We start from the raw sequence: 17,155 nt of genomic DNA on the forward strand, positions 1-17,155 counted from the left end.
GGTCACAGGACTCTCCAGAGGTGAGCATGAAGGTAGCATCTATTCTTGACCTGTTCTTTAATCAGCAAAGATTCAATACAAGAGGAATAATTCATGTGGCCAGCAATTGATTCTTGCTTGGGAAGCCCCAGGGGAGAATTTTAATCATGGCAAGTTCACCTTCCTCTGGGATATGTTAAAATGGGAGATGAGGGAAATATTCCTTCTGAGTGTCTTTTGAGCAGGTGACAAAGCAAAGCTTGGGTGCCTAGCCTGTTCCCTGCACACACTTTGCAGTTCTGGGCAGGACCTCTGGCTGTGGCCATACGCTGCCCCTGTGGCTTCCCCCGTCACATGCAGTAATTACTTTGTTTTATTAATTGGTCTTAATGCACGCATGCACACCCCCAAATCAAGTAAACCTCTGCTGTGAGTGCAGCAGTTTGGGCTTGGAAGTTGCACTTGCCTGGGTTTGTAAAGCCACCAGCCCAGCAGCAGCAGCCCCAGCACAAACATCCATGGGGTGTAAGCAAATCCAGGGGGCTCAGCTGCCCCAGCAGGTGACAGAGGCTGTGTGTGCCAGCTGCAAACTGCAGCATTCCTGGGAATGAACACACTGGCACAAACAGCATCGTGATGGGGAGATATTAATGCTGTACTGGTGTCAATGAAACATTACCATCAATTAAAGCAGGCAGTATGGCTGATTTATAAGCCAATATATAACCAAATATAGCACAGGAGATGTTTGGAAAAACAAGTATGTGAAATAGGCATAGACAAATAGAAAACTTTAATAACGGATGATTTCTGTGATCTCTATCTCCCAGAAGAGTGATATTTTAACATCCTTATCTAAACAGGAACACAGATAAACAGGCTGTAAACCCATCTACTTACCCCATGGTTTGTGCTCTGACAGAAATGACCAATCATTTTTTTACATGACCAAAATGTTTTCATTTATACCTCTGACTGGGGTCTGCTAGAGGAAAGTGGTCACCCCCCAAGCAGCTTTGGAGGGGCTAATCAGAGGGATAAACGTAGTTTGTAATAAAAACAGTTGTCTGAGCAATCTATTTAGACCGACTGATTCGGATTCTTACAGCAAATACTTGAGCACACTCTCTGGCAATTCAAAACAAATTAACAAAAAAGGTTGGGGGAAGAGCCTTCATGCCTAACTTGTCACCTAAGGCTGATGAACTCCAGTGCGAAAGCTGAAGAAATTAAGTACTAAACTGTAAATAGTTCAGCCAGGCAAAAGTGAAAATGCAGCTGACATTTACATTAAAAGCTACAGTCCACATGTATCTGTCTCCTCATTCCTTTTAGAAAGAACATTTTTATCACCAAAAAGGCCTCAGCCTTATCTACCCTAATACAGGTGGCTGTTTTTGCTACTGACTCAATTTGGACACTTAAAGTTCTTGGCTCACTTATCACGAAGTCAAATTCCTCAGAGATAAAATCAACGAAGCCGGGCAAAAATCACTTTTAGGGTGCCCTGTGTTTTTCCAATTACTACTACAAGTCTCCATAATGGATGATATAAAAAATGGAATATTCACACTGTATTTAATGCAGCCCCTGTGTGTGCTCAGCCAGGGCTGCAGTCCCACACCTCTGCACACAGAATACACCGGGCACCTCCAGCCTCCTACCTTGGCTCCATCCACACTGATAATCCGGTAACTGTTCCTCGTGCTGTCATAGAAGTAGGAAACAGTAACAGCCTGCTTGCTTGCAGGAACCCAGTTCTTCTTGGTGCTGGGGTCAATTTGGAAGACATGGGCTCTGGTGGTGAAGATGGGCTGTTCTCTGCAATAGGGAGGGACAGGAGAAATGGATGCATGAGTCTGTGGAAGGTGAAATATCCCAGCAGCCCAGCCTTGACCAGGCACGTTGAAAGCACAAGGCAGAGAGCACCTGGCAATCCCCCAAATGAAAAGACAGAGCAGTGACACTGCTGAGCCACACTCCAGCCTTGATGCCTTTTCTTGGCATCACTAAGTGACATTCAGCACCCTAAAGTTACTGCCATAGCCCGAGAAACAAGTGGCTTTTTTCTCCCCATGTTAAACTACCCATCTATGCCTCAAAATATTTATTTCCAGGAAAGGACATTCACATGCATTCTTTCTTTATTTCCCCACACACATATTTTGCCAAAAGCAACAAACCCCCACAGTTGGATTTCCTCCTGCTGACATTCCCGTGAACTGCTGCCTACAGCCAGGGCTCCTCTGTGGGTGCACCAAGGACTCCAGTGACATACAGGCATGGTATAATTATTGAAATATTAATCTCTCTCCTCAGAATCCCACTGTTCTGTGCATGTGCATGAAAATTTCATTAGATGCAAACCAGTCAATCACCCTGGGAAGTGAGGAGGGAAAAGAAACAGAACCAAACTCCAGTGCTGATACAGATACTGCCTTTTCAGCTCTCAGTGGGTGACACAGCACTCCTGACATCCTGTTCCTAAACACCAGCCTTCCTTAAATGCTTTTTCTCCTCCAGAAGACCATGCACACAATGGAGGGGTTTTGTTTTACCTTCAATGTGTGACCAAGCAAATCGCACAGAAAAGCAGAAATACTCAAGACCAAAAGAACCAAATGTGATACATATAAAGGCATCTAGGTTAAAGATCAGAATTAAGCCTTTCTTAAATGCCATAAAACTAAATTCACTGCCAACTATACCTTTAATCCAAGTTTAGCAGCAGAAGTGAACTGCAAAGCAAGCTCTACTGAGTTGTCATATTCATTTTCATGCTTTTGGTTTTTAAAAGCTACACTACATAATGTTTTCTATTAAGCATACTACTCAATATATTCTTGTCCCATACAAAATATTACATCATGAATAGGTAATTGACAGAATTACAACAGGCTCAAAACCAATGGTACTATAATAGAGCTACCACTCAGAAATTTAAATTAAAATCGGGAGGAGTAAATTTGCAAACATCTAACAGATGAAGTGATTTAAGAGTACAGTTAGCTCAGGAAACATGAGGTAAACTTGCAAAGCTCAGCAAGGCCTCAGGAGGGAGAAAATGAAAGAGTGATTTTCTCCTTGCAAAACTTACACAAAGTTTTACATTTTTCCAGCAGCTTGTAGGTTTCTGGACAGACAGCTGTACTGAACCATGTAAAATACTTATTCAAAATAAATTGAAATGACAACGGGACTGTCATATTACAGCAGTCAAAGAATAGCATTTGCTTCAGTTCTCCCTTATCAGTAACTTGCTGAAGCCAGCTCTCGTTTCACAGGCCAATATCGATGCCATCCCCATCTGGGTGGAAAGAAGGGGCAGGTTTCCTTAATATTTTAAATACTTTCATTACCCATTACACAGGATTAGCATTGTAACACCTACAGAGTCATGGAGTTTGCAACAACAAATTCAGGGAGGGGAAGTTTCCCCAAACCTGTTTACTCTTTTAAGAAATGTACATTCCCTGAGTAAAAAATAATTTTGAAATTTTTCCCGCCTTTTACAGAGTTCTTTATTTTCAGTTGACTCTACTAAAACAGGGTAATATTACCTAAATATTGTAGTCTAAATGTTAGGAATTTTCCTCCATGCAAACCTATTCCATAAACAACTTTAATTCTGTTACATTATCTTAACTACACCAGAAAACACTGTTAAAACTATGCCTGGCTGCTCTGCAGCAGGGGCAGTAAGCATATAAAGTAAATCTGGAGATAATAAAAGTAGAATGAAGGCAAAGGCCCCACAACTATCTATCTCCATTTGTTCAGCAATCTTGAAGCTGCTACTGTTGAAACAGAAGCTGTATGCACACATCCAAGTGGATAAATCAATGGATAGTGAAGCTCAGGGCTGCAAATATCCATCTACCCATTCGTTCTTTTATTAAGAAGTAAAGGCAAAAACCTCTGTTTCTAATCCTGTGATTATCAACAACAAAGAAGGCCACCTGCATTTTGCCCTTCTGTATCACAGTGATAGCGTGCTAGTTGATAAATTATTAAAAATAAGGAAATACATTGTGTAAACTTAAACATTCTAAATCATTGGAGGTAGCCCATTTGTTGACCTTTAGCTGGGACTCAGATTTGGAAGGGCCAGCTGGATGCTCCGTGCTGCCATTGGGGGCTCTACAGGTCAGCAAAGCCCCCAGACTGATTTCTGACTCCCTGAAGAAGAGGAAGCACCCCCAGAACACAACCTCCTGATTTCCTGGCATTGCCTTATAATAATTAAGAGAAGAGGATGCATTTCTGTGGCTGTGTGTGCCCTGCTGCAGTTCTGTGCTCAGCTCTTGCCCCAGAGAGCCCAGGATTCAGCACCAGGAGCTGGTGCCACCCCTTCCCAGCACAGCACAGGATGTGTTTGCAGGATGGCAAAGACAACTGCACCAACAAACTCCAGAGGCACCGCTTTAGCACAGGGCAAATGTGCACTGCATCCCAAATTCTCTGACCACTGAAGCACTCACAGGCAACTATGAAACTGTGGCACTCGGTTTTCAAGTGAAATGCTAAATTAGGTACTTTTAAAACCCTCCACCACGTCCTACAGGTCTCCAAATTGAGAACGATTATTCTGTCTTACTCACTTGTAACTTTTCAACAGTCAAGAAATCACTTTACTGGTAGAGGAATGACTTTTTTTCCCAGGGTTCCTTTCCATTTTATCAGATATTTATCAACTTTTGTGGTAAAACAGCAGCAATGCTAACTTGAAGGTCTGGCAGCACATCCTGCATGGTGTGAGCCCTGTGAGCTGGTGGTTCCATCAGTTTGCCAGGGGAAGCAGGAGCAGCAGCACTGCCAGCCCGGCTTGGACCCACACATGAAGGCAAAGAGAATTTATGAATATTTAAAATCTCATGAATTTTAACCAAAGTAGTTAATGATTGATTAAATGCTCTTTAAAAAACCCCAACTGTTTAAAAATCAATTTGACAGTAACATCCACTGCTCGGAGTAAAGCTGCTTGAAATGTCGAACATGAAAAGTAGAAAATCACACCTAGTAATTCCGTATTTGGTAATATAAGTTAAGACAGAAAATGTTTTTTATTATTAAATAGTGCAAGCGTGTTTTATAAATATAATTGCAATTTTCAAGTCATGGTTTTACACGTTTTAGTCGACCTTTAATTTCAGTCCTTGTTTTATATGAGAAAAATTTAGAGGAAAAAACAACCACTCTCCTTCAATGTCATTAACCTTTTCTGAAGAATTTAAAAAGCAAACCACAAGCTTCTGGAGCTAACTAAGTGCTGCACAGCTGTGTGAGATACAGTATCACTTTCTGGTTAATATACAACCATGCCAAATTTTACAACTGTGTGACTAGCTGCAAGCCATGCGTTTTGTATTACTCTTCTTAATCAACGGGAATGAGCTCTCACTTAGAAAAAGTTCAAATTATTTAATTCAAATTTCCTTGTTTATCACTTGAATCATGAGCACAACCAGTGATTTAAATCACTTCAGCTGTAAAGAGTCCTTGCTGAGTGGCAGCCAGCATCCTCCAGGCTGTGGGATGCTGGTGGCTGATGGAGCTGTGGCACAGTGAGCTGCAGGAGAGCCGCGGGTCCTGGATCCATGTGGAGCCAGTTCCAGACCAGGCACTGATGAGTGAACACTTCTATACTGCAGCAACCCTTTTTGCTAGTAAATAAAACGTGGTGACTCACGTGGCAGCCTGCAGGATAAGCAGCCAGACACATTCAAGTGCACAAAGTGTCCAGTGCACATCAGGTGGATGCACTGACCATGAAGTAATTGGGACAAAATAATTTTTGTAGGATCTGGAACATCAAGTACATTTGTGACAGGAGCTCTGCTACTCCACTGGAGACAAAACCACTAATTACACATTTTTTAAGACTTTCACTAGCAGATTGCTTAAAATTTCTGGGATAAGGATTCCTAGTTTATAGCACAGGATTATTTGTGCTCTCCCCACAGTAACTGTAGATAACTTTGCATTAACTGTCTAATTTATCAATTGAAATAAAAATATTTTTTAAAAGCACATGTCTCCATGTATCTACCATTTGGTGGAGGATGCACATGCCTCCAGACATCAGTGCAGAGATTTTGGAACGTGGTGCTTCCTGCTACAGCCCAGCATCATGCACACACTGATTTTATAATACCTGACAGTGCCAGCAGATCTGCAGTGATTTGCTGTAACAAGTATTAGATAATGAGGATCTCTCAAGAAAGAAGAGTAGATGCAAATGCAAAATTCTACTTTGTGACATATCCTCCATCACTGGTCACAATACACAAAACTGTATTTGCTAAACACAACATGATAACATTGGTGCCAGTAGTTATTTGGACTGAACATTGCTACTACTGCCTGACAGTGCAATGAAAAGAATTAAACCTCTATATACATACATTATAGTTTGGAGTGCCATTTGTATTTATTTAGATCATTGATGGAGATTTGTGTCCTATTTGAAATACTCATCTTGATGAAAGTCCAGGCAAGTTACAATGCCTAAAAATTAACCGTGAAAATAGTTTATCTACTTGTAACTCTGCTCACTTGTGTATACATGCACATCTCAAGCTTTGAAAAATGACCAACCCCTCTACCTGAAAAACCAAAATTGAAGTAAAGCAGGCCTGAGATGAAGACGTAAGTGCTGTGGGGAGAAGTTGCAGTTCATGGTGTCACACACAGCAATTAGCACAGTGGTTGCAGTTCATACACAATATTAATCTTTGCTCCAAGCAAAAATTAGAGTTCATTATTCTCCAACCTGTTACCTCTATGCATTCAAGGCTTGTGCCATCTTGGATCAAATCTTCTTAGGAAAAAAGAGAACCACACAAATTAGTTTCTTAATGGTGACTGAGGACGAAGTTAAAGGATTCCTTCTGACCTCACTGCACACACTCCAGTCAAGAAAAGTGCTTCCCCCTGTGCCACAAAAACAGCAAATTCAGCTGTCCCAGCACAGTGCCTGAGATCCTGTCACCCCAACACCCATCACTGCCCAGCTCATGGCTGGGGTCAGGGACCAGGACAGTGGCCTGAGCCCACTCAGCATGGACAATGCACAGAGCAGGGCAGAGGCAGACTCTAAATCTGTGCATTGTTTGGACATGGCAGCAGCAAACTGGCATTATGAGAGCAGGCAGTTCATTCCCTCCCAAATTGCCATATGCTAATTAATCCAGGTCACTCAGATCTCATCAGCTGCCACAGGCAGGTTCTGCTGTTGGCTGCCAGTGCACACAACCCACAGAGCAAATGAGAGCCTGCTTCAACTTGCAAGGGTGCAAAACTCAGCATGAGGAGAGCAGGTGGGTAATGGCTCCATTTTACACCTGAGGAAACAGCCATGGAGAGCGAGATGGCATCCCAGGATAACAAAGCCACTAGCAAGCCTGGAAATAAAATTCATCCCCTCATTTCCTCTCTGCAGCTCTGCTATCACTATCATTGCAGGGCACTTTTATACCACATCTACCCAGGGAAGTTTTTGACTATGTGAATTCAAAAGGCTAAATCAACAGCTGAATATTCACCACTCAACAAAAAAGAATTAATAGTCTGTACAGAGCAGAGAGAAGCTCTCAGTGCATTTGACAGCTGCTCCTCCACACTGTGGAGGAAGGTGGGATGGGGTGCCTGCAAACCACCCTCCTGCAGCTCCCATTGGTCCTGCAGTGCAAACAATCCTTCCTCCTCACACTTATTTCCACAGCAAAAATTACTTGTAAGGATGGAGATGTAACCCCGAGCAATACAGGGCTGAGAGAGAGGGAGGATTTACTATCAGTTGTAAAAGGGGATGGGAAAACTGGCCTGGAGTGATGGGCTGGGCTAGCAAGGGATAACTGCACCCAAGTTTTGCTGTTCTTTATTCTCAGTTAAAAAAAAAAAAAAAAAAAAAGCATTTAGGCACCTCTGGAAGTACCACTGTCAGTACTCGCAGGTGAAGCCCTGTGCTCCCAGGTGGCATTCCCTTGCAAAAGGGTGGAAAGGTACAGGGAATGACTTCTGGAAAACCCAAGGACAAAAATTACACTGCCTCTAAAAGAGAAAGAACGAGAAACAAATAGCTACTAATTTATTCAAAGTCCTTCTTTTCAGTCTTGAAATTCCTATTTTACAGGCAGACCAAGCTCCTCATGATGTGGTTGAAGTGCTGAATCTGGCAGCAGTGTTAATCAAGAGCAAGGTCATGCAACTCATTCAAATATCCAGTCATGATTCTCTGGTGCCCACTTGATATTAGATTTGATATCAACTCACCTGAAGAAATACATGAAACTTGTGAAAAAAAATTCCATCTTTTTAGCTGTCTTCATTTACAGGCATTATTATTCCAAAAGAATATAATTAGCAAAAGTGCTTCTTGCATTTTTAGGGAACATAATAGTTCCAGTTACTTAGACAGAAAAAAAAAAATAGAATAATACTAGCTAGCTAAAGAATTGTCTGTTAAAAGCACAGACATCAATTAAACTCATTTTTGATTTGCAGCTCAGTAAATCCAAAAGAATAAATCTTCAGGACAAAACCTCTCACTATGAAAATCATTGTAACATCTGTGAGGTCTCACAACACCACTGCGCCTTTATGAAGTCTATATCCAAATTAAAAGACTTAACTCAGGCACTGAGGAAGCTCACACTTTATTTTGGGGCCATCTCCAGAGGTCTATTAACCTTTCAAGACACTGTGAATAAACACCCATACACAAGTGACAGGAACCGAGAGGACCCTGAACTAATCCTCCATAGTACGGTTACTTATTGGAAAAGAACAAGTTGAGGCACATGTGTGTGAAACTGGTTGTGTAACTGATCATTTCAGAGTTTTTTTCTGAGAAGACATTTAAAGAGGATCCATAAAACTGCACCTCGGTAATGTTACCACAGCCTCCCATTTGCAAAGATGTGAATTCAAACCCTGCAAACTGGAAAAAATACCTGTACTCTGTGTACACCCAGCACCTCTCCCACCCTTGTGACAAACGAAGCTGGATCATCACGTGAACAGCCCCCCAAAATCATCCTATTGCTCTGGACTACTTCAAAATCACATCCTCTGTACTCACCCCAGCTCCAGTGGAGTTAATGCTTTCAGCACAGCCTCCTCTGTGGCACAATGTTTGCATTGTAATATTTCAGGGAGAAATGCCATTGTAAATTGAAAGTGTAAACCCTGGAGTGGAGAGAGCAGGTCTGCAGGAGCAGGAGCACATTCCCTCCCAGTGCCTTCCCTGCAGCCTCCATCCTGGCACAGACCAAGGGCACAAGGACATGTCTCAGATGCCCAGCTCTGGATCATGGACATGCCTGCACGGACCAAAGTCTATCCCATGCAGCTGGCCTTGGGAAGGAGTTTATTTTGCATTTATAAACAAGCGGAAAATTTCTTCAATGCAGTAGTGGAATCTTTATTACTACTTTTAATCCTTTGCACTTCTGTATGGCAGAAGGTTCGAGGCAATTTGAGGCTGTATGGGTTATATCATGTTTATTTACAAAATGAAGAGAGTAAATGTCAGAGGATATATGATCAAAACACCCAGTACCTGTAAACAGAAGACTGGAGTGAAATACCATGTGTGCGCATGCAAAACCCACTGACACCACCAGGGCAGCATCTTCATGACTTTTTCTCCTCCCATGCTATAGGAATTTGCATGGCTGATGAGGATATCTTCACACAAAGCAATCTGAAAAGCTGATTTCAATCAGTGGCGTAATCAAAGCCTCAGTATTGCAAAATAATATGATTAAACACTCCATTATTTCAAACGCCACAGCACTAAGCAGATCCTTGGAGGGGAGTGCTTTTGTGCACTAATCCATGCATGTAATTATCTATATGCTTTCCCATGCCCTATTCAAATGCTCTCCCCTGAGGCTTTTCTTCCACTTACACTAGGGGAGAAAAAGAAAAGCCAATCAGTTCAGTTTAAAGAACAAGTTGTATAACTCTTTTTTGATCTACTGCCTGAAGTAGCAAATAAGGAATTCTACCAGCTGTAACGTCAGAAGCAAACGAGAGGGCTCTGCTTGTCCTGGTGGCCACCACCACGTGCCAGCAGCACGGGCAGGGCACAGCTGTGCCCTGTGCTGGGACATGCTGCCACCCAGGCTGCTGCCAGAGCACCGGGGTAACCACAGCCTCAGCTTTCAGCACTCCAGGACACTGCAAGGAAAAGGGTACCAGCAGATGGTTTAATATAAGGCTGCATGTCTGCAATGAAACTTGAGGATGTAAAAATTAAAAGCAATTAAAGGATAGGCAATTTGCTCTGGAAATCAGGAAGATGCAAAGCAATGCCCACACTGGGTTTTCAGTGCATGTATTGACTTGCCTGTGCTGAGAACATCAGGCTGGCAACAGCACTACCATGTTTAACTGGATTTGATCCTACCAGCCTCCTTCTAGAGCAAATCACCCAGAAGACAAAAATCACCAGAAGTGGTCAAGAGCACCAAAGGCAGGGTAATAAAAATAGGAAAGGGAGGTTCCAGTGCAAGCACAGCCCCTGTGCTCACAGCCAGGGACCCCACAGCTGCAGCTGGGCAAGGGCAAGGTGCTGGGCACAAAGAGGCATGGCTAAAGCCAGCCTCGATCCCCACTCGATGCAGTTTGTATTAGGCAATCTGAAAAGAAGTAGATTCCCTTTTTCTGGTGATTTTAGAGAAATAGAATCAACAGGCAGAGTGCCTTGGCTGCTGCTTGCATGCAGCTCTCAGGAACTGCAGGACACGATTCCTGGCACCCATCTATTTCCCAGTAGCCAATAAGATAACAGAATGACACATTTCTTCTGCTTCAAGTTAAAAATACAAAGGAAATTTCAAACATTTAGAAACTAACATTATTCACTTTGATCTTTAAAAATATAACACCATCTGTAGCCGTCAGATTTACAGTACAGATCTCAGATATGTACATTATTTGTTGGTATAAAAAGCTGTCAGCAGCCCTGGTGCAAAAGTGAGAATCCTCTGGCAATTTCCTGAGTTTCAGAGAGAACTGGTAACCTGAAAAACTTAACCAACGGGTTATTCACGAGCAACACAGAATCTACAAAACAAGGAAACCACCACTTCCCTTGCCACAAACTCCACAAAACTAAATCCCTGCAACCTGCTTACACGGCAAAGCATAGCATGCATATGTACATACATATGCAAAGCATAGATATTTACAGGTAGTATTGGGGGAAACTTATCCCAGAACTTCCTGAAGCTCAATAGCCACCTATTTCTGATACTTATGGACCTGTTCCCTGGCACTTCTGATTTCTGCATGTCAGTGCCTCCAACATTGTAGGTTATGTACAGGGTATACAAAGTGTGGGGTATGGAAGAATTAAATTTCAAGTATCAGCATTTTTCAAGCTATGCAGGTTCTGTAACTGCAGCTAAAAAGCAAATATGCCAAAAAAATTACATTTTCCTGTCAGCAGAGTCTCAAAAATTAGTGTGGGTTGGCTGAAAATTTGTAGAATCAACAAAACATAGTACACATGCCTTTTATAAACTTATTATGCAAGAGGAGTTTGGGTAATATGCAAAACCAAATAAGACATTCAAATTATTTTCTGGATACGCATTAGCTATTCCAAATCTAATCCCAGTTTTAAGGAGGTGACAGTCCTGAGAGACCAGGCTAGGACACAGGCCAGGGGAGAGATTGGCAAGAGCAATCAAAAGTCAGAACCCTTATAATGTCAGACCATTAACAGCTTTAAAACCAAAAGGCCTTGACCTTTCAAAACATATATTCACTCTGCTGAAAAACTCTCTTCTCGTTTTTCTGAAGTCAAACAAGAAACCTTGGAAATAAATTCTTACCTGTATGATGCTAATGATGACTTTTCTCATGTTTGTAGTACTTACCTTTTTGTACTTTGGAAATTAATACAACAGGAGAGGACTTTTTTTTTTTTTTTTTTTTGCCTGTGATATACTCTGTCCTGCTGGTATTTCTTTATTGAAAGACTCCACATAAATCTGGCTTTGCCTTATGAAATTAAGGTCTACTAGACATTAAAAAATCCAATTAGTGCTACAAAAATTAAGGCATACCATTTCCTCAGTCTCATTTACACTAATATAGACTTTTTTCCCTTCTGTCAAGGGTGAAGGACACAGCTGAACGATGGGATTTTTTTCCATCTCATTTATATATTGATGTAATAAGGGCAGACAGGTAGGCCTATGCAAGTGCTGATTCTGTCAGCAGCCCAAGTTGCAGGACTGTGAATATTGTCACTTATAGATTGATAAATGGACTACACGGACTAATTGTATTCCAGCCTCTCTGGACAGATGGCAGATCTTACAGCCATATGGTGATTATTTCCACTGAGCTGAAAGTATATTAACACTTACCAAATGTTTAAAATGATGAGATGATCTAAAATATTTTTTCAGTGGACTGAGATAAAAACAAAGGGCTTGGCTGGGCAGGCAGGCTGGGCTGGGCTGTGTCCCAGGATTCCTGCTCTATGGCCTGGGGGCAGTGTGGTTATTGATGGACCCTCAGCTGGAGCTCAGGGCTTTGTGAGCACAGGGTGCCTCATTTCAGCTGTTCTGCATGGCCCCAGCTCAGTGCCACTGCTGCCAGCACTGAGACATGCACTTCCTTTTCCTGGTATTTCTCATTCCTTCTCTTCCCTCTGGTTGAAAAGATACTGAAGTTATTGTCCTACTTTTAAAGGCAGCCATATACCCAGCCCTGCTCCCTGAAAATCCAGTGGAGGACTGCCCAAAAACTGAACACAGGGTCTCTGGAGTAGGACTGACTCAGCAATGTGCACCTGCAGCCCAAAAAGCCAACCATATTCTGGGCTGCATCCCAAGAACAGGTCAAGGGAGGTGATTCTCCCCCTCTGACCTGCTCTCGTGAGACCCACCTGGACTATTGCATCCAGGTCTGGGTCCCCCAGTGTAAGAAGGACATGAAGCTGTTGGAGTGAGTCCAGAGGAGGACAAACAGATAATCAGAGGGATATAGCACCTCTCATCTGGAGACAGGCTGGGAGAGTTGGGTTTTCAGCTTTCCAGCACCTAAAGGGGCTACAGGAGAGCTGGAGAAGGATTTTTTTTACAGGGATATGTAGTGAAAGAATAAGGGGGAATGGCTTTAAACTGAAAGAGATCAGCTTTAGATTAGATAGGAAGAAATTCTTCCCTGTGAGGTTGGTGAGGCACTGGCACAAGGTGCCCAGAGAGGTCATGGATGCCCCATCCCTGCAAGTGTTCAAGGCTAGGCTGGATGGAGCTTTGAGCAACCTTGTCTAGTAGAAGGTGTCCCTGCCTGTGGCAGAGAGGTTAGAACTAGATGATCCTTCAAGTGCCTTCCAACCCAAACTATTCTATGACTATATATGCACTAAACGCATTTTGCTCTCCCCATGTCTGCTCCCAAAAGCGAAATCAACTGGGAAGGGACAGAACTACACCCCAGCAATCCTGTGAAACAAATCAAACCAGCTGAACAGTGACCAGAGGCTCATCCTGCTCACTGCCACTGTGAAGTTCTGCAGTGCTGCTCCAGCACTGAGGGGGTGGCTCAGCATGTTCACAACTGCACGTGGAACACATCAGGCTGATACACCCCTTTTATGAGATTTATGCAGCAGCAAATTCACCCTTCATTACAACGGGAGAATAGAGCAAAGAGGATCAGGTCTCCTGTATGTAAGTTACTGCTTATTTATACCAAACAAATGCGACCAAAAACAGCTCAAATTCTCCACAGATGCTTATGCTAGAATAATAAACCCATATCACACAAGTAAAATGATTTTTTTGCTTCGCTTTCAGAACAAAATTCTGAACATTTGTTTGTTTTAAAATAGGATTGAAAATATTGTTTTGTGTTCTGCAGTAATTTGTTTTGCATGCACTTTCATGATCGGAAAGTCCTTGCTAGTAGAAACAGCCACCTCCCTTGCTGGGGGTGAAAAAAGTTCACATATCAGTTTCCCCAATTTTCCATAAGTAAAATAACAGCAAGTCAAGAGCTGGAAACTGCATTCTTCACAGTCCCTGTGATCTAAAATTAATGCCTAGTGTTGGTATGCAGAATGGATCAAGTACTTGCTCAGCCACTGAGGACAAGGTGCCAACTGGTGACAAATTCTTACTATGCTTTTCACACATTCACACTTTAGCACCCAAAGTATTAAACCGACTTCATTTTTAAGGCCTGTTTTGCAGGTCTTCCTAAATACTGGGTTTTTTAAGGAAGCTTTACTACCCCTGAAAGGCAGCAAAAGAACACATCAGTTGTCCATTTCTCCCTAGACAAGGCAGACTAGCCCTGTGTTTTTCCATGTGCCTCCCAGCCAACACTGACCCGGGTCTGGAGCTGCTGCCACCCTGGGCTCTGGCCAGGCTGTCCCCCCAGGCAGCAGCAGCAGCTCCAGCGTCACTGCAGGGGAAGGAGAAGTGCCAAAAAGGAGATGGAAAAAGAAAATAAAGAGGGGAAAAGTAACTTAATTCCAAGGTGCAAAGTCTGGACCACCTGTCTAACTCATGGAAATCAGCTGTTCTTTTATGGAGTAACAGGCAGCATGGAAATATCCCAGATCGTTCCCAGTGGTTGTGTGCCTGTTTTTCCTTCTGGCCAATAATTCAGAGGTCATCCTTCAAAGGAGCTGATGAGCATAAACCTTTTCCAGTACAACCTCATGTCACTTGTGCTAATTTAACAGTTATTGGGAATGGTGTTGGAGATTACTGCAATATTACTTTGGTATTTCACAAGAGAAGCTATATAGAGTTGCTCAATATTGCTCTCCCCCAAAAGGACAAGGATGCCAATTCATAAGGCAGGGAGGAAAGACCAAGCAGGGAATGCAAAGTGGATTAGATATTTTGATTCCTTTCCAAACTCTAAGCTTAAAATATAAAAAACTTTGGCAACTTCTCCCCCATAGAATTTGAAATGCTAATTTCTCAATGGAGCAAAGTTCTTGCAAAGATCTGAACAATACGTATGCGGGATTATTGCTCTGCAGCTGAAAAATTCAGAACAGACCTTCCCTATAGAGGGAAAAGCAGGCAACCACAACCACAGGAGAAGTATTCACCCCAGGTTTAGGCCCAGCTCATGAAGGAAGTTGTCCCTACAGCTGTCTGTAAAACCATAGGCTTTGCAGAAAAGTCTGGGGAAGAAAAGAAGGGCGAGAGAGATTGCTGGGAGCATCAGGCTGCACACTACCACGTCCTTGAAAGCTGATGCATCTCCCATAATATGCAATTTTGAAGGTCTCAGAAAACACATGCTCAGAACCTTCTGTCTGGGGAAAGTCATGGAGAATCACATGGAAACTTTAAAGAAATTATTTGTCCTTCAGAGCTCTCTAAAGACAAAGTGGAATTTCACATTGTGCACAAATACTCATTCCTTTGCTCCAAAGCACACAGGAAGGTGAAAGAGGCACCCAGGGAAACATGGACACAGACACACTTCTGGATCTGCCTGGGAGATGAGCAGCCTCCCTATCTACCCCAAATAACTCCTAAACCAACAATTCCCTCACTGGAGCGTGGGATCTGGTCCTTGCTTCACAGCTATTGTGTTTCATTCTAACTGAGATTACAGACTCAAGCTTTCAACTCCATTCCCTTGAATTTGGGTGGGTGTAGTGAAGTGACAGATCCCTGTTCTCAGTCAAGCCAGTTTTTGTTCTTCTTTAAAAGGACCATAAGCCAAATTAGATGGGATTTTATGAATGAGCATTTTTAGAAGACACTTTAAATACAAGTTTATGAGGAACACCTCTATAAACAATAGGCAACAGAAAATTATCTGTATCCTGTAATGGACTATGCAAGTGACAAACAGCTGTCAAACATAAAATAAACATGAAAAGAGAGAATTCTCATTCACCTGTGTGCTGTAAAGTTTTAGGCAACTAAATCTCCTCTATTATTTCACAAAAGAATAAATGTGTCGTTATTACAGCTAGAGGAGAAGGGATTATTATGACAATCACCAAATTTAACATGAACACGAACTGAGTGCAAAGATACTTTTATCTCCTCCTTGTACACCCAAGGGCAAAAGTTGTGCCCTTGCTGTACGCTGTGCCCATGAACACTGCCCACTTTCTGTCCTGTCTGAGCAGAAACCTCCTGGCAAGTTAGGGAGGAGTATTTCAGCTTTCAGGGCTTTTTATCAGGAGTTTGGACCACATGAGGGTGTAAGAAGTAGGGACTTTAGCTGGAAGGGCAATGCTTAGGTACATCCTATGTACAGACCACGCAAGATACAGACTCAGCACAAGTAATACTAAGGGGTGGGGGGGAGTGAAAAACGGGAACTGCATATATACTGTGTTAGTGTTTAAGAGAGTGGATGAAGTGACTAGACCTCATCTTTTCTATAAAGGTGGAAGGAGATTCAACTGACCACCTTGTGGCTCTTAAGTTGTGAAATCCCACTTCCATGTCAGGACATGCTACACAGTGGAAGAATAATCTGAACTGACAGCTCTGGGAGAAAGTTAAGCTAATAGGGACTGACGACATCACCTTCAGGATTGGCATCAAATCAGCCTGCTCCATCCCAAAAGGTAGGATCCTCTAAGGGCAATTGCCATCAGCCTTCTGCAAGCCAAATCTGCCACTTGGAGGCATGGACCAAGTCTTAAATCTGTAATTCATACAAACTCATCTATGTGATTTGTAGGGCTTGAGGTGGTGGGGGACACAGGGACAGCTATGCTGTTGCCATCTTTGCACCAGTGTCTAAACTACCCACCAGAACAGAGCTCCTGCCTCTCTTCAGACACCACCATCTGTGAAATAACTGATAAAAAGGCGTCAGACTCTTCCCCCATTTTCCACACATCCTCCAAGCAGCTCAGTTCCCCAGAACAGCCCTGAGTGCTGGCTGGAGACATTCTGCACTTCTCATCTCAGAGAACTTCTCCACCTTTTATCAAATGCTCTTATTGAACATTTTCAATATCACAAAACATTGTATGCTCTCACAAACAACTGCAGAGAGACATTTTAGATGTGTGCCACAGATTCATAGTGGGAAGCTGCAATACAAAAGCCTGATAAAACCAGGGAATGAAACAAAAGCAACAATAAAGTGTTGCTGTTACAGATTACAGAGCAACTCACCAACAGCAGAGAACACAACACAATTAATATGAGGG

General features: G+C 42.6%; 1 protein-coding gene across 4 annotated transcripts in view; it reads right to left on the reverse strand.

Moving 5' to 3' along the window:
* Window positions 1-17,155, reverse strand: part of HOMER2 (homer scaffold protein 2) — a 60,711-nt gene that overhangs the window by 36,283 nt on the left and 7,273 nt on the right. For all 4 annotated transcript variants that reach the window (XM_014887743.2, XM_014887741.2, XM_014887742.2 and 1 more), the window contains exon 2: window positions 1,644-1,800. In XM_014887743.2, the coding sequence (XP_014743229.2) occupies window positions 1,644-1,800 (157 nt within the window). The remainder of the gene's footprint in view (window positions 1-1,643; window positions 1,801-17,155) is intronic.

Source organism: Sturnus vulgaris, chromosome 13, assembly GCF_052056855.1.
Source record: "Sturnus vulgaris isolate bStuVul1 chromosome 13, bStuVul1.hap1, whole genome shotgun sequence".
NCBI lineage: Eukaryota > Metazoa > Chordata > Aves > Passeriformes > Sturnidae > Sturnus > Sturnus vulgaris.